We start from the raw sequence: 23,703 nt of genomic DNA on the forward strand, positions 1-23,703 counted from the left end.
CCTTGTTTTATAACACCTGTGTCTGAAACACTATGAAATGCGTTAAAATATTAGAAAAATTTGCTTAATGTTGATGGTCTTGTTTCCTTGGTTTACCGTTAACATCTTCACCTGCAATATGACAGATTATTCTTTTTTCCATGTAATCTGCCTGGATAGCAAAGATTCTGTGTTTTACCAAAATAATTTTCTGACTTTTATGTCAATTTTCTTATGTCCTTAATTACTTATGAAAACAAGGTTTCTTACTTAGAAGAGAGCTAAAGTGCTTTACAATCATGTTACTTTCTATATTTATTTTTAAACGTTTTATTGTCAGTTTCAAATAGGTAGAGAAGTATTATTTCTCAGACACCCATGATCCTGCCTTCAGTGTTCAAATCTCATGACAATTTTAGATTTTTGCCTTCCTAAAATGAATCCTAAATGTAAAATAAAATAACGTTTTAATATCTGAGATTTCCCAGTGAGCCCAAGGAAAATCGCAAAAGATTTATTACTTCACTTTATAAAAACAGAGGTGCCAGAAATAACTAGGTCTATTTGATACATTACCATTGATGAGTCACACAGGAAGAGAGGAGAATATTTTTTGATCAAAAGAGGGGGAAACTATAGGAGAAAATTTCTTTCACTGGAAAACTGCATTATCTACAGCACACCTTCTGCATTATCTGATTTTGATTCCATGGGAGCTGTTTTACAATTCTGTAAAATGTAGATAACTGATTGCAACGAAAAATAATTCTTATCCCTAGACATGCGTGTTCTATCTCGACCAGTAGAGGTTCAATTGACTTCCTTCTCCCACCCTGGAAGAAGCTAGTTTCGCCTCCATTTGTGCATTTGTTTCGACATTCCTTTACTTCATATTAATTTGTGCTCTTTAACTTCTCTTTTGAACAAATTATGATCTGCCTGGTTCTCTCATTAAATCAGTGAAATAAAATCCTTAACACAAGTTTGTTTTATATCTGTTTGACAGTCATGATTTTACCATTTTTTTAAATGTGCCTTTTAATAACACATAGGATAGAAGTCCTATTCATTACAAAAATGGAAGCCTTAGGCATTAGAGTTAATTCTTGCCCTTAAGCTTAGTTGAGAACCCCTGGAAGGCAGTAACTGAAAGATGGGAGATGGTATTAACCTTCAACAACCCTGACCTGGTCCCTCCTACTCACCCTTCTAGTTGAGTGGGCCTAAATAATCCCTTCCCACCCTACACCACTGGGTGGGGTTGGATCAAGGTTTCCTAGCCCTGGAAGGCTAATCCAAACACACATAGTCTGGAAGCCAGCAGGTGGGTGAGGGGGCCAGATTAGATTATTGAGGGTTAATATCAGTTGATGTGATCTTTCAATTAGGATTAAGGGAAAGAATTAAAGTCTAATGCCTAAGGTTTAGTGGTGGGTCCTACTGTATTCAGTAAATGGGTTGCTATAGCAGCTGACTCAAAATGAAGAGAATATGAAATTTAGAGCCAGGAAATAGAGATTTTTAAAAACTTTTTATTGAAGTATAACATATATACATCTTACGAATTGAACACACCCATGTAACCAGCACCAAATCAAATTGCAGAACGTCACCGGCATCTGAGAAACCCCCTCATTTCTCTCACAGTCACCACCCACCCCCAGCACACACAAAAGTAACTCCATACTGAGTTCTCACAGCACAGATTAATTTTGCCCGTGTTTGTACTTCATATAAATTGAATCATACAGAACTTTTTGTGAAAATTTCTTTCATTAATTGTATTTTTGTAAGATTCATCCATATTGTTGCATGTAGCAGTAGATCTGTTCATTATCTGCTGTCAACGGGAATTTGGGTAATTTCCATTTTAGGACTATTATGGTAGTGCAGCTGTGGACATTCCTGCCCATGTCTTCTTATGCCCACACATTTCTGTTAGGTATATACCTGGGAGTGGAATTGCTAAGTCACATTTATTTCTGTATCTATCAGTTTGTATATATATAAAAAACCATGAATTCATGCTGATCCCTCTGAATCCAATCTAACACAACAGGGCTCATTTCGTCCTCCCCCTTTCCTTATTTGTAATTCCTTTCTTCAGCAGTGAGAAACGTTGTTCTCATTAAATACAATATATTTTCTTATTTGTGCAATCCTAGAATACCCATAAAATAGCTTCAGAACTGCTAACTCATATTCCCTAGCTCTGTCTGCTGAGAGGGCTGAGAAGCAATGACACCTCGGTAGCAATGAACACACCCAGCACTCAGATCTTCGTTTCTAGATACCATTCTCCAAGAAAAGGAACTAGCGTTCCTTGGAGAAATGACTGAGTCTAGGGTGGGGGCAATGAAAATACAAGATGAGCCTGAGACATCTTGTGGTGTCAGAAAGTAAGGAAATGCTTAAAATAGAATAGGGGTATTTCAAAAGGACACAGAAGCCATCTTGAAGATGCTTCTAGTGGCCATACATGGGACAATTTGAGCAACAAAACAAAAAATGTTAGTAATGGATTATAATCTGTAGAATAAAATAAATATCCATGAGTCCATACTGAAATAAATAATTGAACAAATAAATAAATGGGAGAGAAGGGACAGCTCATCCTTACAATTGAACTCCAATTAATAAATGTAGAAGGAATAATGCAAATAGAAAATCACCTTTGGAAAATCAATGGTAATAAATATTGCAGACAAGAATCATCAATGAATGCTAAAATTAGTAGGTTGAAAGTATGATGATAAAAAGGATATTTGCATATTCTCAAAGTATCTCCCCATACAATATTTATTAATTACAAAAAGAAAAGCAGTAATTTTACAGTGGAGAAACCTGGTAGACATCATCTTTACCATATCATCTTTCAAAGTCAACATCACTAGTAATGAGACACAGCAATATCATATGTGCCTTCTGATAGGATGCACTGGGAAGGACATAATTTTATCACTTCTGACATAACACAATCAAGGACACAACACACAAGGACATAACACAATCCCATTTGGTGGGATGCTTACCAAAATTGCATAACTTCAACCTCATCACGAGAAAACATCAAACTCAAGTTGAGGGACATTCTACAAAATAATTGGCCAGTACTCTTCAAGAGTGTCAAGGTCATGAAAGACAGACATAACTGGCCTGTGTCCCAGTGGCATAGTGGTTAAGTTCGCACACTCTCCTTCGGCGGCCCGGGGTTTGTGGGTTCAGATCCCAGGCGCCGGCCTACACACCGCTCATCAAGCCATACTGTGGCGGCATCTCGCATACAAAATAGAGGTAGATGGGCACAGGTATTAGCTCAGCAACAATCTCCCTCAAGCAAAAAGAGGAAGATTGGCAACAGATGTTAGCTCAGCACCAGTCTGTCTTCCTCACCAAAAAATAAAAAAATAAATAACTTCCCTGGACTCTTAAAAACTGTCAAAGTTATGAGAGACAAAAAAAGACTGAAGAGCTGTTCTAGATTAAAGAGGCCTTAAAGAGACATGACAATTGAATGCAACGTGGGATCCTGGATTACATCCTGGACCAGAAAAAGAACATTAGTGGGACGATTGGCCACGTCTGAATAAAGTCTGTGGATTCTTTAATAGTATTGTATTAATGTTAATTTCCTGACTTCGATAATTCTACTGTGGTTGTGTAAGATGTTATATTTGGGGAAGCTGGTAAAGAGTATTCAAGAACTGGGTGTATTATTTTTGTAAGTCTAAAATTATTTCAAAGAAAAAGGTTTTAAAAAAAGAAGAAGGGGGTTGGGAATGATTGCATCATCCTTCAGCCAAAAAACCTGCCAGCACCTCTGCCTACAGCTTAAAGACTTACTCTCCTGAGAGTGGCATTCCAGGCCCGAGATAATATGGCCACACCTTCCCCCAGATTTGTTGCCCGTTACTCTCCTATCACCCACCCACGCCCCACCCATCTCCATGGTATGCAGTACACACTGCTGAGAAAAACCCTACTCGTGTTCAAACACCCCTCCACGGGGCCTTGACTCTGCACCTATTTCAGGGAGCAGAGTCAGCTTCTGGCTCTCACTTGAACTCCCTCTGAGGGCCTCTGCAGGCCAGTCAGCCATTGCTCCCACCCTTTCTACCCTTAGGAAACTCACAACCTGCAAATAAATAAGCAAGGAAACAACAGTGACAGGCTCAGGTAAGCTCGGGGAAGCAGGCCAGAGGCAGGCAAGGGAATTCACCTCTTCTGCTGTGAGGTAGGTGTTCTTGTTACCCTCTCGGTGCTGGTGAGGAAATTGAAGCTCAGAGAGCGGTGGTGACCTGCCTAAGGCTACACAACCAGTAAGGACAGAGTCAGGTTTGAATTCAATTCCCTGCTTCCCCTGCTGAGGAATTCTAACTCTGAAATGCTTTGCATAGTCAGCCAAGCAAGTAAGACAGCTTACATTTTACCCCAACTCCAACCTCAAGGAGCAAAATGAGATATTCCTAGAGAACACTGCAGACAAGGTTCTCAAAGAGATGGGGGAGATGCCAACTGACTCCCTACCCGCCAAGCCCACAGAGAATCCTGGAATCATGGAGGAACGCGTTCTCAGGACATGTCCGTGGCTTTTACAATGAACTGAACTGACACTGAGCAATGCGAATCTGTGCAAAAATACCCCAAAGCTGAGCAGGTGGGATACCTTGCTAGATCCCGTTCAGCCGGTTTCCTCCAGCTTTAAATGTGGATTCATCACTTCAAAAGGCACTGGTTGGGAAACCGCTATTGTGAAGCTCTGGGAGAACCACCGAACCCACCGAATCGAGCAGCAGCCACGATTAACTGAGAAACAGAGCACGTGGTGCTTCCCACAGTGCTTGACACAGAGTCAGAATCCATGAATGTTGGCTATTAGGACAATAATTATTGACATTATAATTGTTCATATTAAACCTCTACCCTCTCCACATACTTCACTTCTCCCTGTACCCAGCAGATTTTCCCATCTTCCTATATCTTCCTCCCTACCATGGAGGATTCAGGACTACATGCAAAAAAGGGGGTAGGTTGTATTAAAAAAAAAAAAAACACTTCTTAAATTTCAACTTGACAAGACTCCCCACCTCTGCCCTGCTTTCCATCCCCCAACAGAGACCTCCATACCCACACCCCACTTGTTCGCTCTCTCTGACCATAACTTGTGTGGCCCCGGGCTAGTAGCCCCCCTCCATCTACATGGAGACAAAGTGACCCCGCCCACTCAGCGTGGTCTTGCCTGTGCCAAGACAAGAAGAAAAGGAGGCTTTGTGTGGCTCTGACCCTCCTAGCCACCGAGGCCCTTTCAGTTGGGCTGTCTCTCTTCCCCCACCTCCACCCCCCCAGAGGGCCAGCCCCTATTTCCTGCTTCCCTTGGCCCCTTGCCTTGGGCTTGGGCTAGGAAAGCAAGCCCCTGCCAGACTCCCCACCATTTGTCCCCTCAGCACAGCCAGGGTGGAAAGCCTGTGCACATCCTGAAGCATTGCCTGGAGGCACGGGCACTGGCGGGGGGAGGAGGCAAATCTCCACATTTCTGCATGGTATCTGTGCGACCTTGAGTCACCTCCTAACTTCTCCGAGCCTCACATTGTGTTCACTGTGGATCTTGATGTTACCCGCCAGGGCAATGGGAGTTTTAGACGAAAGAGAAGCTCTGCACGTTACGGCACTTCATTTGTGAGGTGATTATGGGTGCTCTCCCCCTAACCACATAAGGACTTGCCCCTCTGAGCCCCCAAATACCCCATTTGCCCTCTTCTCACCTTCACCTCCCTCCAGATTCCCTTGCTATCTAGTTACACACCTGGGGCCAGAGAGTCAAGAAGTCTGATAATACAAGAGCATGGATTTCAGAAGCAGATCTGTCTGGCTTCCAACCTGAGATCTGCCAGCCTCTGACCTTGATCAAATATATCTTATTTGAAAAATGAGATAAGGATACATACCAGATAGGTTTGTTGGTACAAGGGTTAAATGAATAACACATATATAGCCTTAGCACAATACCAGTTTCAAAGAAGTTTAGCAAATAACAGTAATAATACATACCCAGCCGGCTGCCAAGGCTTTGCCTTGCTTTGAGGCCCGGCATATGGTTGGCATATTTCCTAGTTCCTGGCACTGACGCCAGTTTCTCCTATTTTTAATTTCATTGGTCATTTCTAGAGAATGTTGGAAGGAGGACATTAGCTAACCGGGTTCTTATTAACATCTGGCCCAGTTTTCCTTTACCTGTTTGGGCCGGCTTCTGTTAGTGTGAGGAAATAAATTGATTTCAAAACACTTCTCTTAAATCCAGCCAATGTATGGAGTAATTCAAGCAGTTCTTCTAGTTCTACTGGATTTTCTAAGAAAGCAATTGAATCTTCTACTAATAGCCATATTTTGTCTCCTTCACAATACGTCTTCTCCTCATTTGCGCTTTATTGCATCCATCAGACCATGGATAATTAACGGTTGTGATGATGTCATCTTTACCCCATTCCTGGCTTAATAAAGAATGCCTCTCTCTTTTCTCCCCTATGTACGTGTGAGCTATTGAAGATAAAAGTGATGATATTGTTAAGGCAATATCCTTTATTTCCTTTACTTCTACCTCTTGGAGTTTGTCGTTTTTAAGTCAGTGATGGCTGCTGAATTTCATCAAATAATAGTCTCAGTATTTATTGAAATAAGGCTATTTTATTTTTGTTTCTTTGACCTTATAACAGAAATGACGGCTAGAGATTTTTCTGGAACCCCACTTGGGAATGAATAGCTAACCAATAATTTATTTTATGTTCAAATTAGTGGATAAAGAATGGACTATGCAATCGGGAGCATTTGGATATTTAGATGTCCACTGGGGAAAAAATTTTGTTTTTAATTTTTCCTCTCCATCCCCCCCAAAAAATCTAGATGGATTAGAGACTACACCCTTAAAAAAACTGAAAACTATTTGAAGAAAATGTTGGAAAATATTTTTATAGCCTTGATGTGAGGAATCATAAGCAAGTTATAAAATCTAGAAGCCATAAAAGAAAATATTGAGAGATTTGGCTACCTAAACATCTAAAACTTCTGTATGATGAAAGACACCACAAAGAAAGTTAAAGACAATGGAAGAATGGAAGGAAACCTTGCCAACATATATGACAGGCATTGGATTTATAATCAGAATATGTAAAGAAAAGAGGAAAAATAGGAAAAAGTATTTGAATAGCCAAATAAAGCTCAACTTCACTCATAATAAATAACGTGTAAATAAAAACAACAAGGTAACATTTTTTCCTCATCAAATTGTCAAAGTTTTAAAAGATAAATATCCAGTGTCAGAGAATGTACATGGCTGCTAGATCTACAACTTCAGGTCTCTCAGCTCCAGAAGCGTTTTATGTAAATAGCGCCCCCTGCGGGACAGCATAGGCTACAATGTGATGGGTGTGTCTTGGAACATTGCGCTGAGGGCCAGGCCCCTGCTAGGTGCTTAGTGAGGGTTTTTGTCTCACTCAGCAAAATGTAAAATGCCCTCTGACTCAATGATTCCTCTTCTAGGAATCCAGCCTTTCAGAAATACATGAGTATGTAATATGTACATAAACATATTTGCAAAAGCATGTTCATTGAAGCATGCTTTATATTGGACAAGAAGGGAAACAAACTACGTGTCCATCAATAGGGGATTGTCTGGACAAATAATGGTGCATCCATTCATGAGATATTTTGCAACCGTTAAAAGGAACCAGGTGGATTTAGGTCTACTAACATAGAATGATCTTCAAGATTTGATGTTATGACTGAGATGAACATTAATGTGAAAACAAATCCCCAAAATATCTATTATTCAATCCCAGGTATATACATTTGTGTCTGAATACATATTAGATAGATAGGGCATGCATAGACAAGGAGCTGGAAGAGTCCACCAAGCTGAGGGGACTAGACTAGAATCGCTGGGCAGGGGGAGTTAGTGATAGGGAGGAGTTTCATGTTTTACTATATGCTTTATCATTTTATGACTTTACCACAACAAGACAGTATTGTATATGTGTTGTTTTTATTGTAAATTCAAAATATTAGGTAGCCCACTCATTCTGAGCTGCAAGAATCTCTATGGGTTTGGCTATCCTTTGACAACTTCCCACCTGAGTAAACTACCAAGGAATGTCCTACTACCAAGTGTGAGAAATTTTTTTTTCCTATTATTATTATTTTGTAGAGGTCATATTGGCTTATAACATTGTGTAAATTTCAGGAGTACATTATTATATTTCAGTTTCTGTATAGACTGCATCATGCTCACCACCAATAGTCTCGTTTTTATCCATCACCATACATATGCCCCCTTATCCCCTTCTCCCTCCCTCCCACCTCCTTCCCCTTTGGTAACCACAAATCTGTTCTCATACTCTATGTATTTGTTTATCTTCCACATGCGAATGAAATCATACAGTATTTGTCTTTCTCTGTCTGACTTATATTGCTTAGCATAATACCCTCAAGGTCCACCCATGTTGTTGCAAATGACATGATTGTCTTTTTTATGGCTGAGTACTATTTCATTGTGTGTGTGTGTGTGTGTGTGTGTGTGTGTGTGTGTACCACATCTTCTTTATCCATTCATCCATTGATGGGCACTTGGGTTGCTTCCACATCTTGGCTATTGTGAATAATGCTGTGATGAACATAGGGATGCTTGGCATTCCTGAAATAAATTGTTTTTCTGAGCTAGCTCATCTGGGCATCCTAATCCCCATGAGTACTTGTTAAAAATTTAGATGCAAGTTTCTATCCAAGATCTGCTGACTCAGAACCAGAATTCCGTGCCTGAGGCAGTTATCTGGAGGACGAAGTGAGAACCGAGGATTAGGATTACGGGTTGGTGTGGTAACTGTATTGGACAATTGCACAGTCGGGAACAGAGAAGGCAGAGAGGCAGCCTTGATCTGCAAGGGCTCCAGTTAGCCTAAGGGGGACCCTTGGTGGATAGAGACGTTCTCCTGGTCTTGGTGGTGAAGACGCTCCACTTACAGCCAGGTGAAACAATCAGGTTCTGCAGCTCTTGCTTTTTGTTTTCACTGAAACTTAACTATTTTTGCACTTGTTGGGTGGGGTGTCCCGTGGGTGAGGATTCCACTATTGTGTTCTAAACTGGAAGGAGGTGGGGATGATTTGAAGTTCACTGAAAAACCCACCCAGGTCTTATTGTGAGCTTGCTTAGAATGGAAAATACAACCCGGTTCTCAGGGACTCAGTATATATTATTATCTAAGGGCTAGTCTACAGAAGCAGCAAAACTGGATTCAAATCCTGACTCCACATTATACCAGCTGTGTGACTGTGGGCAAGGTTCTTAACATCTCTGAGCCTCAATTCATCTGCACAATGGATGTAATGACGTGCCCCTCATGCAGTTGCACTGAAAATCAGACAAGTGGTGTGTGTAGAAGTAAATCTATCAAAGCTTAGCTGCTATTTATTAATATTATGGTGGTTAATAGACTGTGAACTCCTCGAGGGCAGATACATGCGAATAGGAGAATTATTTTCTTTCCTCCCTCCTCCAGAGTTTACCTAACACTATCTAGTACAGAGCTTAAGTATTTGCTGAACACTGATTCTGATCCCGATTCCATTAGGGCTCTGGGCCTTTCATTGCCTTTGAGGCATTTTACAAGTGTGTAAATTGTAGATAGCAATGCAACATAATTCTCGTCTATAGAGATGCAAATTATTCCTGTTATAGGTTCAATTAACTCTCCTCCCTCCCTTTGTGGAAGAAGTCAGTTTTACCTCCTTTTGCACATTAATGTCAATATTCCAGATCTGTGTCTGTTCTTTGGACTGACTGTCACCTCTCACTGATTCCCTCAATAATTGTGAGTTAAAATCTTCAGCACATGCTCATTTTATATATGTATGAAAGTCATGATTTTACCTTTTTTTTTTTTTAAAGTATCTTTTAACATTACTATTACTCCTTTAGCAAAATAGCAAGTTTCTGTAGAAGGCAGACACCACTTCTGAGTCTCCCTCTCAGGGCCAGACGCTGTCATAGGTGGACAGAGAAAAGCTTCCAGGCTGCGAGCAGTCAAGGGTTCAGATCCTGTGCCTTAGTTGTGGGTGACACCGAGGGAGGCAATGCTCCCTAAGCTTCAGTCCGCCGACGTGTGAAATGGGCTCATAACCAATACCTGGGCCCCGGGGGCGGTCGCGTAGAACCCACTCCCCCACCCTTCTCTCTCCCCTTCTGCGCCCCGGCCCCCGGGAGGCGCGGGGGACTCAGAGGGCGGCCCCTTCCAGGCTGGCACGCTGGCCCCTCCGCCTGCGGGGTCTCTGGGCTCCACGCTGCCCACGGGATGCGGAGGGGGCCTCTGGAGGGGGCGGGTTCGCTGCAGCCAGAACGCCGGGAGCCGCCCAGGAATTTTGGCTAGGACTGAGAGCATTTCCTCCCGGGCGGGCCCGGCGCGATCCCGGGGAGGGCGGCTGCGGGCAGACGCTGCGCTGCGTTCGGCCCGGCCGGCACCATGCGGTCCCTGCTCTGCGCGCTGGCCGGGCTCGCCCTGTTCCGCGCCGCGGGAGTCTTCGCCGGTGAGTGGGGCCCGGGCGCGGGGCGAGGGCGGGAGAGCCGCGCAGGGCGAGGTAGGATGAGCAAGAGAGATGGAGGGAGGGAGGAGGAGAAGGAAAAAAAATGGAAACGGAGCTAGATGGGGGCGGGGGGGAGAGAGAGAGAGATGGAGAAAGAGAGAGAGAGAGAGAGAGATGGAGAAAGAGAGGTGCAGAGAGGGAGGGAAAGAGAGAAAGAAAGATGGTGAGAGAAAGCAAAGAGAAAGACAGAGACAGAAAAAGGCAGAGAAATAAAGGCAGAGGGACAGAGAGAATTAGAGAGAAAGAAGAGAGGGACGAATAAAGAGAGAAGGGTAGAGGCCGAGAGAAAGAGACTTTGGAGCTGAACAGATGGTTATGAACTATGAAGGAGGAAAGACAGAAAAAGGAGTTTGAGAGGTACAAACGGAATGAAATAGATGAGCTAACCTGGCAAGAGAAAGAAGGGAAAGGGGAGAGAGAGAGAGAGAGAGGATACTGAGGAAAAGAGAAAGACGAGAGAGAGACTAAAAGAAAGAGAGAGTGGAGAAACTCAATGCCCAAGGAGAGAGAGGAGGAAACAAGGATCCCAGAGTGGGAGGTCAAGTCTGCAGGGTGGGGCAGCCCCCCAGGCCAGCTCCATCCAGAGGCCCTGCAGAGGCGCCCAGGCCTGGTTTTACTGGGTGTTGCCCAGGAAGCTAAACTTCCACAGTCCGATGACCCAGGCCTGGCCCAGCACAGCCAGCCAGTCGGGGTCAGGCAGGCGGGCCCCAGAAGAAAAGCCATCACTTCACCTGCCAGGTGGCCTGAGGGAGTTCTGCTGTCTGGGTGAGGAGGCCAGTCTCCAGGCTTCCAGAGAGCTCTCTGAGGGCCTGGGTTGCTTTGGGTGGGTAGGTGGGAGGAGGGTACAGGAGGAAGAGGTCCTCTGGGTGCTCCCCTTGCTGGGGTCCTTGCCTTGCACTCCCCTCCCTCCCCTCCGCTGACAGCAGTCTTAGTGCTGCCCCTTCACAAGTGAGGCACAGATAGGGTGGCAGCAAATGTACTTACTTACACACAGATGCTCATTCCACACCCCCAAGACTCTGCACCGCACTTGACAGTTTACAAGCCATGTTCCCGTTTACGCAGCATCTCACGCAGGCCTCAGCCAGAGGCAGCTGGCGCTCATCCTGGTTGTGCAGGTGAGAGGAAGGCTCAGGTCTCCCGGTGGTGCCAAGGCAGAGCTCTCACCAAGCATCCAGGCCTCCTGCCCTCTCCTCAGGCCCTTGCCCCCAACCAGGCTGCTCCCCCATCAACCTGGAGTCACCCAGGCCAAGTGCCCTATATTAAGACGGAACCCCCCTCACCCCTGCCCAGTCCCTTTCAGGGCACAGTGAACTGTGGGAGTGAGCTCTCAGGGAAAGGATTGAGGCCAGTGCTGGTCCTAGGCAGCTCCTGGCTGAGTGACCTTGGATGTCACTTCTCATCTCTGAGGCTGTTTCGTCCTCTGTAAGTTGGGGAGAATGATACTCACCCCGCAGAGCTTGCTGGGAGGATTGGATGAGAGGGAAAGTGCCCAGCATGGAACACGTTTCAACACACACAAGCTCCTTCTCTCGTCCCCGCAGACAGCTCCACTGATCTCACTGAGCCTCAGTTTCTCCACCTGTTAGGGAGGACCAACAACCGCTTCCTCACAGGCTGTGAGGAGTAGCTGGGATGATGCCCAGCATAGAGCCCGGCCCACAGGGCATGTCCTTCCCTTTCTCTCCCTCCCCCTTACCCTCCTCCTGGAGTCCCCACATCCAGGAGCTGAGGGGACAAAGCCTCGTCTGTGCTCCCCCAGAGGGAGGAGCTGGCTGCCACCCACAAGTGGCTGACCTTTTGTGGCCCCTTGGCCACAGCTGGTGTATATGCTTTAATTTAAAACTGTTTTTAAACATTTTCTTTCTGATTATGCATGCTCATTGCTACAGATTAAGAAAGAAAAGAGGCAAGTATAAACGTATTAATGTAATTTCGCATTGAGTTCACACATTGTTGTGTATAACCTTTCAGACTTCAGATAATATACCGTTGTTTTTGTTAACTTTTGATTATGAAATCTTTTGGGTGGAAAGCAGAGTAGTATAATGAAGCCCCATGTCCCTATCACCCTGTTTCAACAAGGGTCGATTCCTCCACAGTCCCCACCCTCTCGCCCCTCCCTCAGATTGTTTTAAAGGAGATTACAGGCATATAGATGAAAGATTTATATTTTCATCTATAAATATTTCCTAATGTATCTCTAAAAGATAATCTTTTAATAAACATAACTGTCATACCGTTATCACACCCTAAAAATGAACAATAATTCCTTAGTATCATCAACTATCCAATCAGTGTTCAAGTATCCATTGTGTCATACGTTTTTACATTTGATTTGTTTGATCCAAATAAGGTGCATGCATTGCTTTTGTTTGATATGTCTGTTAAAGTTTCTTTTAATATGTAAGTTTTCTTTTCCCCTTTCTTTCTTAATATTTATTTGTTGAAGAAACGGGGTCATTTGTCCTGTAAAGTTTTCCACATTTAGGTTTTAGCTGATTGTCATTTAAATGTTCCTCTCTACCTTGTATTGCCTATAAACTGGTGGGTAGATCTAGCAGCTTGATCTAATTCCAGTTAGATTTTTTTTTTCCCTGAGAATGGTCTTTATTGCTTTAATTGGCATTTCTCTGATTATTTCTGAAGTTGAACTTTTCCTTCAAATGCTTATTGGTCATTTCTACTAATTTGTGTGAATTGCCTTAGATTTTTTAATTGTGGTATTGGAATTTTTCATATTGATTTGTAAAAGCTCTATATGTATTGAGTGAAGCAAACTGTTTTGTATTACTTATACAGACTTTTTTTTTTAAGTTACGGCTTCAGCTGAGTTCCTATCCTATTTTGCTGTCAGAGAGATCTGAAGTCAGAGAGATCTGAAGTCCTAGAGCCTAGCCCCATGGAGCCTAACCCCATGCGTCGGGGCCCATCAGGGAAGTTCCGGCTGTCTGCCGCTTGACATCTTTCCGGTGTTGGGATTCTGCTTTGTGCTTTGGGTGAAAGAAGGGCTGTGGTGAGGATCACAGCATTTCTATTTACAAAAATGGATGTTGTGGGGAATGGCCTACCCAAAGACAGTTTTATCCAAGGCACACATTTGGGCTCCTGTGGGGCCTCAAGACAGCTGCAAAGGTGTCACGTGTACAGGTTTCCTGTGCCCATACCTATCCAGCCCCTCATCTTACAGAGGAGGCAGCTGAGACCCCAAGATGGGAAGCCCTTAACTTATACAGGGTCACATGACTGCCAGGGCACAGTATAGACAGGATTAGGCAGGTAAATTCAAATGTTGTCCCCACCACCTACTAACTGTGAAATCTTGGGCATGTGACCCAATCTCTTTGATCTTTGGTTTTCTAATCTGTGAAAAAGGATGTAAGAGTTCTGAGCTCACAGATAGAGTTAAATGAGATAATGCATGTAAGCACGCGACAAAAAGCCTGGCACGTAATAGGTGATCACAAATCAAAAGGAGCTTTGAATAGAGTATGGTTATGCTTATTCTAAAGGGGAAGAAACCAAAGATCCAGCAAGTGGGATTGGCTTGTAACAGAGCCCAGAAAGCCGGTCAGCACTGAGCCCTTTTTGCGCTTGGTGGAGAAGCCCCTCCCAAGCATCCTTGGATCCCTGCATGGGATTAATCCTAGAGCAGACGCCTCCCAGTCTGGAGGAGGTCTGGTCAGAGTGATCTAGCAAAGAGCTCTGGCTCCATGTGGAGAGGCGGGGCCCTGGGCGCTTTCACTGCCTTGCTCCTCTTCAACTCACCTGGTAAATGCCCTCTGTGGCATTTGCACATCACTTGGCAGTCCCAAGGCGTCTTCAAGGGCAGGATCCCCTTTGATCAACACAGCAGTCCCTTAAGGTAGACGGGGCAGGGCAGATACCTCCCAGACAAGGAAGCTGAGTGAGAGGCAAAGAGCACAGTCAGGGAGCAGTGGAGGTGGGACTGCCTCTCCGACTCCCAGCCTTGTGTTCTTTTCACAGCACCTGCAGAGAGGTTTATCCTGGATGGCTTTTTAGACCTTCTCAGTATTGTGGAGCTTTGGAGTGTTCCAGCACATTTTAACCCAGTGGATTAAAAAACACAGTCTTCCAAGATAGAAGGAATCTGGGTTCCTGTACAGCCTCGGGGAGCAGAGCTGCCTGCCAGCCCTGACCGGCAGTCAGTCTACCGCTGCAGCGACACACGAGAAAGAAATAGACACGTGTGTCATGGAGGGGAGTTCTTTGTGCAGCAAAATAGTAACTTAACCAGATACTGAATGTATTGGAGGGACATTGGCAAGCTCCCAGAGTGATTGGCAAGGCTCAAATCTACATCTGGAAAATGACAGGAGACCCAGGGAGATAGGACACGTCTCTAACAGAACAAAACAAAAATGTTCCTCAGCATCTGTGCTCTCTCTTTGGGGGCTCGAGGGTCCCTCTCCTGTTTCAGCCGGAGCAGTTCCACAGATTGGAGGTCTTCATATAGTTGTTTGAAAATAATGTTAAATCACTGATGGTTTTGAATGAATCACAAATTTTAATACAAATATTAAATGTGGTAAAATTTATTCTTCTATTATATCGAATGTGGTCAAATATAATTAACCCACAAGTGACAAGTGTTGCTGGTCAAACAGATTTTGTCTTTGATAATTCAGAGCCGCAGCAGCACCTTTCAGGGTCACCACCAAGAAAGCATTTGTCATCACCCAGCATGGTAGAAGTCATTTGGGTGGTAGGTGCTTTCTTAGTGTTTGAGTCCCAGATACAAAAGGTCTCCTATGCCTTTAAGTGGGAGGGGGCTGTATTTCCCATCTCCGAGGACCAGGACCCAGTGGCCACGTCTCTTTAACTGGAGAAGTTAGCCCACCGCCTCCACCTGGGCCTCTGGCCTCCTCGGGCAGCCTGCTCTCACCAGTGCACGATGTTCCACCCATGGCCGCCGTCCAGGGTGCACAGAGGCCCCGAATGGGAGCCAGGCCAAGGAAAACAATTCAGCATCCAAGAAGGTCCATTTCCCAACTGGCCAGAGCAGGGAGGGCGAGAGCAAAGGAAGGAACACGGGAACCACAGCCTTGGCTGCTCAACGTCAGTCATGGTAATCCTTCAGCCTTCCCCACTCCATCTCTTGTGTGAGCTTTCCAAAAGCCCCGTAAAGCAGGCGTTATTGTGCGTGTGTGTGTCTGTGTGTGTGTGTGTGTGTGTGTGTGTGTGAGAGAGAGAGAGAGAGAGAGAGACACCCAGGTCTTGCCTTGCTGGAGCTTCTGGTCTAAGAAGCAAGAAGCAACTTGTCCTTGACTCATCCCGGTTCTGTCCTTGTAGTTAATTTTTGAGGCCTCTCGGCAGGCTCTGAGAGAGAGGCGAATCGTGAACCACATCTGGGTGGCAGTGTCTCAAGCCTACCCCACCCCGTGTTACAGAGGAGGCAGCAGAGGCTCAGGGAGGAGAAGGAAGTTTCCACAGGCCCACACCAATTAGTGGCTGAGCCAGGCTAAGAACAGGGTCTCCAGTGTATTTTCTGCCATCATGCGTTGAGGTCAATGCAATGAGGGTCCACGTGGGGGAGGGAGCAGCACTCAGGATGGTTGTGAGGTCCTGGCCCTGCCCCCAGCTTTCTCTCAAATGAGCTTGTCCGGAGCACTGGATGAGCTCATGAGCTGTTGTGTGGTGGAGCTCAGGGCACAGTTCTGTCCAGATGTGAGGGATTAGTGCTGTGTGATGTGGAGAGCAACCTCAGCCCAGCCTTTTCCCTCGAGGGGTTTTGGAGCCAAGTTAGACCTCATCGAAGACACGTAAAGAACAGGATGTTTTGGGCCAATGGAGGGGAGCTGATTCATGTTGTTCGTGACTTACAAAGCTGGCAGATCCCCACTTGGCCGGCAAGGTCACATAGTTTCCTGTTGGCCCAAGCTGGGGGAGTTTTTGAGGGGGAAAGAGTAGCTTAGGGCCTGGGAGAGGGCAGGTGAGGCTCAGGGGAAAAATTTGGTCAAAGGTCCCTGGGTGGAGCCTGCACAGGGCATGTGTGAACACAGATCCACATCCAGACAGACCCCCTCTTCTCAGACAGCCCTCCCTGTGGGTGAGAACGACTTTTCCTGCCTTCTCAAAGTCTTTCCTCTCCAGGCTGAGCACTCCAGTTCTTTCAGCTGAGACAAATGAGTCAAAATTTGGAGTCCCTTCACCATGGCACCTCTACACCTGCTGCTGCCTGTTGAAGGCCTTCTCACAGTGTGTGGCCCAGAATGGAGCACAGCCCTCCAAGTGTGGTCTCTCAGACCACCCACCTCCCTTGTCCTGAACGTTTTATATCAATGCATGCAGCCCACGATGGCTTCTGCTTTTTGCTAACAACCCCATTAGACAACTGGCTTTTATTATAGAGATTTCAAACCATGTATACAAAGAGAGAGAGAATAATGGAATGAACCCCATGTCCCCATTATCCAATTTCAGTAATTACTAGTCTTGGCTGATATTCTTTGCTCTATATACCCACCCATGCCTCCTCTCACTCCCGGGCCTGGATTATTTTGAAGTAAATCCAGGACATCATAGCATTTCATCTGTAAATATTTTAGTATAGATCTCTAAAAGACTCCCTTTTAAAAAAATGACCAAAGTGCCATTATCATGTCCCCCTCCCTCCCCAAAGTCAACAAGAAGACCATTGTCTTTTGAAGAGGCTTTTCTAAGTTCAGTAGAGGGAAATAACGAAAAGGAGAATGTAGAAAAACAAAGTGTTCTCCACAAAAGATGCTCAGAGTGGAAGGAATTTTTGTCCCTGCTCTTGGTTCTTGCCCCTGAGTAGAAGAGCTGGAATCCAGACAGAGTCAGAACCAGAGAATCTCAGGGCAGGGGGCCTCCGGCAGAGTTCCAGAAGGCCAGCTTGCTCAAGCGGGGTGAGGAGAAGGCCAGGGCGATGGGGGTCCAGTCATTTGCCGATTGTGTGACCTTGGGTATCCATTACCACTGTTCCTGCTGTTAACCCCATCATTGCATCACTTCTCCCAATTTATTGGCCCTCCAATTGGCCTCCTTTCCTTCCTTATCCAACCTAGGCTCCAGAGCTCATCCCCTTAACCATTGCTGGTCAGATCTCCAATTCCTTTGCTCTCTTGCCCCCCACCACACTCATCCTGCAGACTCTCAGGTTTCGGCTCCACCCAGCCATCTGTCTTTGCTGCTCTACACCCAGCCTGCCAAGCTGCTGGGGGAGGACTGGGGCTTCCAAAGTTCCTCATTGATGTCAGGTCATCGTGCACCGTCCTCCTACACTGCCTCCCATTCCCTTCATCCTCTCTTGGAGCCCTCTCTTTATTTAAGCCCCCAACCCAGTGGTGTGCTAATAAACTGGCTCTAAAAAAAAAAAGAAAAAAGCATTTGCCAGTTTTCTGTGGTATAAATTGCTCTCACCAAGGCTCCCATTTTAGTGTTTGTATTTAACAACCCACTCACAGAATTTCTGAAAATTTAACAACTAGCTCTCCTCTTTCCTAACTCTACATGAATTCTCAGCAGATGATTCCCCTCTGACTTTACAGAGTGAATAGAGGCTATCAGGTGGGAAGTTATTCAACTTTTTGGCTCTCTAAGTAGAACGTTTTTACCCATTTTTCCTGCATTCCCTCTCTCTTCTTTCCATGTGTTTCCCACACCCACTATCACCATTTCTGGATTCCTTGGCCTCTCATCCCTTCAGGAAAAGCATTCATTCCTTCAGTTCTCGGATCTTCTTCCCGTTTCTCAGGCTATAAGCATGGTTGTGTTTGTTCAATGCTTAAAAAAACAGAAACGACAACAATAAACACTTGTCTAGACCTTGTAATGTGATCTCCCTTGCTTCACAGCCAAGCTTGATGAAAACATTTTCCAGGATCCAAGTTTCCACCTCCTGACCTCTCCTTCCCTTCTCATCTCACTGCAGTCTAAACTTTGCTTTCTTCCACCACTCTGCTAAAAGTGCTGGGGTAGAATTTAGCAGTGGCTTTGCTGTTGCTCTGTTTTTCGGTCCTTATCTTGCTAGACCTCCTTGCTGCTTTAGGCCGTGTTGGCCGCTTCATCCTCTTTAAAGCTCTTTGTTTCTCTTTGTTTCTGGGACGGCATCCTCCTTCCAAGGTTCTTGGAGGTTCTGCAAGGTTCCAGCCAACTCTGATGCCCTGCCGGCATCTCAGAGCCACCAGCTCTGAAACCTGAGCTCGGAACCAGGGCCCTAAGCCCTCTGGTGTGAGGGTTGGTGGTGCCAGGAAGAACCAATGTCGGGAAAAAAATGACGAATCAAGAGTTAAACAAGCGGAACCTCAGATTCTCTGCTTACCAACTGTGTGACTTGGGACGTATCATTTCACCCCTCCGTGCATCAATTTCCTTACGTGTAAATTGGGGATAATAATAGGTTGTTGTAGAGGTTGACTGAGTGAACACATTTGTTTAGCCCACTAGGTGGTGCATAGTACACACTCATCAAATGTCAGATAGTACTACCTGGTCACCAATGGCAATGCTCCTGCTAGAATATCTCCACTCATTTCCTTCCTCTCTATTCCTACTGCTACTGCTTCCTTTCTTCACTTCTTACTCTGATTACTGCAGTAACTTCCTGTCTTCAAAGACAAGTCTCTCCAATTCATTCCCTGTATTTTAAAAGTTCATATATGACTATGTGACTCTTCTTTTAAAATAAACCCCAAAACAAGCATTGTGATTGGTTTATTAGGGCCTCTGGCTTCGTTTCCAAGACTTACCTCTCCAGTCGCATCTCCCACCCACCCTGTACTTTCCAGCCACTCCAGACTCCCTGAGGGTTTGCACACTGAGCCATGCTATTTTGTGCCTCCCTATCTTTGCACGTGCCATGCTCCCTGGCTGAGACCTTTCCTCCCTTCCTCACCTTACCCAGTTCAGGCAGCACCTCCTTGAGGAAGCCCATCTGGGTCTGTAGGTAACATGGCCATAGAGACAAGGGAGTGATTGGGGCAGCCCCATGCTCACACCCTGACCCACACTGAGCCTTCCTCTGCTTCTCTCGTGGCTGTTTTCAGGACCCACCTCACTTGAGCCCAGTGCTTACAGGAGTCTCCAGTATTACAGGGAAACGGAGGGCCCCACAGTGACAAGACTTGTTTTCCCACAGCTGCGGAACCCCTCATCCGCTCCCACGGAGACCTAGCTCGGAGCCCAGGGTGTGACAGACACTTGGCTGTCCACGGCCATTTAGACGTCATAGAGGAGGTAATAAGGGTGAGCGGGGAGGACATGCAGCTTTGGGACCACCTGCCAGGCTGGAGGCTTTATAGGGCTCAGCCCGACCTTGCTTTGGAAAATCGAGGAAACCTAGGCAATCCTGCTCCCTGGCCACCATGTTAACCATCACCCTGCTCCAGCTGGGCTGTTAGGCTGACCAGCCCCCAACAGACCTGCCTCCTCTAGGGCCTTGCTTACACCCGGCCAGAGATCACCACATCATCACTGGAGGAGAAGTGGAAATTCAGTCACTGAGTTTTGTTATATAGCCATGGTTTGTGACCCAGGGTCCCCAGACTTACATGGGGAAAAATTACTCTCTGTTTTCACAAGCTTTAACTGAAATTTAGCATTCCCGTTTATTCTAAATACAAACAACAAACCATAGTAGTAGTAACAGCACCATGACCTTGTCATTGATGGTAATCACAGATAATTTCTTCCAATTATAGATGTTGCGCATATCTCAACATATTTATTCTCATCCATATGTCAAAATTACAGTAGCTGTTAGATCTGGTGTTAGGTCATGTTAGTTAGTGAGTTCAATTTTTTACATCGAAAATTTAATTTTTGGGGGCCGACCTGGTGGTGCAAGTGGTTAAGTGCGCGCGCTCTGCTGTGGCGGCCCGGGTTTTGCCGGTTCGGATCCCGGGTGGGCACCGACGCACTGCTTGGCAAGCCATGCTGTGGCAGCGTCCCACATAAAGTGGAGGAAGATGGGCATGGATGTTAGCCCAGGGCCAGTCTTCCTCAGCAAAAAAAGAGGAGGATTGGCAGATGTTAGCTCAGGGCTGATCTCTTCACAAAAAAAAAAAAAAAGTTTAATTTTTGGATAAAAACTAGGCTATTAGATAAAAACTAGGCTATTGGTGGTGAACACGATAGACTCTATACAGAAACTAAAATATCATAATGTATACCTGAAAGTTACACAATTATAAGCCAACGTGACCTCAATAAAAATAACTTTTAAAAACTTTAATTTTTAATATTTGAATATTTTAATGCAGTTGGTGTTCTTGGAAATTCTATATTTTATTTTTTCAATTAAAGCATTTTCTGAGAAGGGGGTCTGTAGGTTTCACCAGACTGCTAATGGGGCTCATTCACGAAAAAAGTTAAGAACTCTGAAGAAAGAAAATTTCAAAATCCCAAACCTGTCATTTGGCAGAGTTGCCACCAGGGGGCGGGGCAACAAAAGGAATGTGAGCTCCAGGTGGCCAAGTCCTGAAAGGGAAAAGGGGATCCTAGAGTCGCTCCATGCCAAACCTGTGACTGAGTAAAACCGCTGAGTGCCAGGGCCGGGACTGACCTTAGCGAGAGAGCCCCTAGGATTTTGTCATCTGGGGAACTGGAAGGCAGGTAGGGGTGGAGCCTGAATGAGGAGGACCGGTCTCCTGTCACCCAGTTCTCTCCCCACTGCACCCCACTGGACCTCCAGGTGCTCCTTAGGATGTGGCTGGTTAAGCGAGACTTGGCACCTCTCTCATCCTGCACTCACCTTGCCCCTCCCTCTCCCCGCCCTGCTCCCATCTCTCCTTGCTCTAGACGGTGGAGAAGACGGTGGAGCACCTGGAGGCAGAATTGAAAGGCCTGCTGGATCAGCTGGAGGAGCTGGCCTGGAACCTGCCCCCGGGGCCCTTCAGCCCGACCCCTGACCTCCTTGGAGACGGTGAGTGGCTCAGGTAGCAGAGACGACAGCCACTGGGGCTGGGCAAGCAGGATAAGGATGGCTGATCCACCTCGCAGGTGTAGCCCGGACAAGCCAGGAGGGGCTCCAGCTCCGCCTGGGGACAGAAGTGAGAAGGCATCCCCCTCACCTCCCCTAAGTGTTCTCTGCCCCCACCCCCACCCCAGGGGTTTCTGCAGCCCAGCATCAGGTCGGGCATCCTGGAAGAGCTGGCCCCTTGCACCTGAGTGCCACTCTCACCATCACCCTGACACAGAGCGGCTGCCTCCTTCACTGGCCATTTTCACGCCCCCAAACCTCCTTGGCTCCTTTCATCTCCCTTCCAAGGAACCACTCCTCTGCCACCACAAAACCCTCTCAGGGAAGACTGGCATCCCTCTGATCAGGCGGTGGAGGGATTGCCACCCTGCTCCCTCCTGGAGCCCTGTGCTCCCTGGCACAGGAGTTCCCTGGGGACCGGGAGGGGCGGTAAGGAGGCCTTCAGCACCCTCTGCTTGCCCACTCCGAGGCTGTGCCCTTTCTTTTTCAGATCCCTTCTGAGCCCGGGAGATGGAGGAGCCCAGCAGCTGAAGTGATGTACCTCTCAGCTTTCCTCTGAGAACAGAGCCATGCATTCTGGCCTGCCTTCCTCAGCTTTGTGCACAGTAAAAGCTACGCCTTTGGTCCCCTCTGTCTCTGACAGTGACCCCTATAGCCACAGCCCCTTCTCCATCTACTCCCCTGCCCTGAGGCCCACATTCCCCTGCGGGCTCAGACCCTGAGTTGGTCTGCGCTTCTGCCCTCCTTATTTACAGGAGCAGACAGGGCAGGGGCTGGGTCACAGAGATGAAGCACTGGAGGCGCATAATCGTAAGGTGACACAGCAGAAGGGCCCTTTGAGTAGCCTTCCTACTCAAAACGTGGCCAGCTTAGATGAGCAGCAGCATCACCTGGGAGCTTGTCACAAATGCAGAACTTGGGGCCCACCTTGGCTTCCTGCATCAGAATCTACATTTTAATGAGATCCCCAGGGGATTTGTGTACACATTACAGTTAAAAAAGAAAATTTTAATGTAAAATTCACATAACATAAAATTCAAAATTTTAACCATTTTAAACTACAAATTCAGTGGCTTCACAATGTTGTGCAATCACTACTCTCTAATTTCAGAACATTTTCATCACCCCAAATAGAAACCCTGGACCTATAAAGCAGTCACTTCCCACTCTCCCTCCCACCAGCCTTTGGAAACCACTAATATTTCTGTCTCTATGGACTTGCCTATTCTGGACATTTCATATAAATGGAATCATACAATATGTGGTCTTTTGTGTCTGACTTTTTTTCACTTAGCCTAATGTTTTCAAGGTTCATTCATGTTGTAATGTATATCAGTACTCTGTTCCCTTTTATGGCTGAATAATATTCCATTGTATGGATGAACCACATTTTATTCATTTATTCATCAATTGATGGACATTTGGGTTGTTTGCACTTTCTGGCTATTATGAATAATGCTGCTATGAACATTCATGTATAAGTTTTTGTGTGGACATACATTTTCATTTCTCTTGGGTCTATAACTAGGAGTGGAATTGCTGAGTCAACTAGTAACTCTTAAGTTTTTGAGAAACCACCAGGACAGTTTTTGCACAGCAGCTGTACCACTCTACCTTCCCAGCAATGTATATACAAGGGTTTCAATTTTTCCACATCCTCACCAACATCTGTCTTTTTGATTATAGCCATCATACTAGGTGTGAAGTCGTATCTCATTGTGGCTTTAAGTTGCATTTACCTAATGACTAGTGATGCTGAGCATCTTTCATGTGTTTGTTGGCCATTTGTATATATTTTTTGGAGAAATGTCTGTTCAAGCCCTTTGCCCATTTTTAAAATTGGGTTGTCTTTTTTTTATTGAGTTGTAAGAGTTCTTTATGTATCGTGGATACTAGGCTTTTATCAGATGATTTGTAAATATTTTCTCTCATTCTTTGGGTTGTCTTTTTACTTTTTTGATAATGTCCTTTGAAACACAAAAGTTTTAATTTTGAAGTCCAATTTATCTATTTTGTTGTTGTTGCTTGTGCTTTTGGTATCACATCTAAGGATCCATTGCCAAGTCCAAGGTCATAACTAGTCCTATGTTTTCTTCTATGATTTTAATAGTTTTAGCTCTTACATTTAGTTCTTG

At 45.5% G+C, this 23,703-nt stretch overlaps 1 protein-coding gene across 1 annotated transcript; it reads left to right on the plus strand.

Moving 5' to 3' along the window:
- Positions 1-10,259: 10,259 nt before the first annotated feature.
- On the plus strand, positions 10,260-23,382 carry PLAC9 (placenta associated 9). The gene is made up of 4 exons (XM_058543091.1): positions 10,260-10,548; positions 19,727-19,824; positions 21,388-21,511; positions 22,059-23,382. Exons 1-4 carry the CDS (start codon positions 10,485-10,487, stop codon positions 22,067-22,069), a joined length of 297 nt encoding a protein of 98 aa, XP_058399074.1. The 5' UTR covers positions 10,260-10,484; the 3' UTR covers positions 22,070-23,382.
- Positions 23,383-23,703: the final 321 nt, after the last annotated feature.

This window comes from Diceros bicornis, chromosome 6 (genome assembly GCF_020826845.1).
Source record: "Diceros bicornis minor isolate mBicDic1 chromosome 6, mDicBic1.mat.cur, whole genome shotgun sequence".
Classification (NCBI taxonomy): Eukaryota; Metazoa; Chordata; class Mammalia; order Perissodactyla; family Rhinocerotidae; genus Diceros; species Diceros bicornis.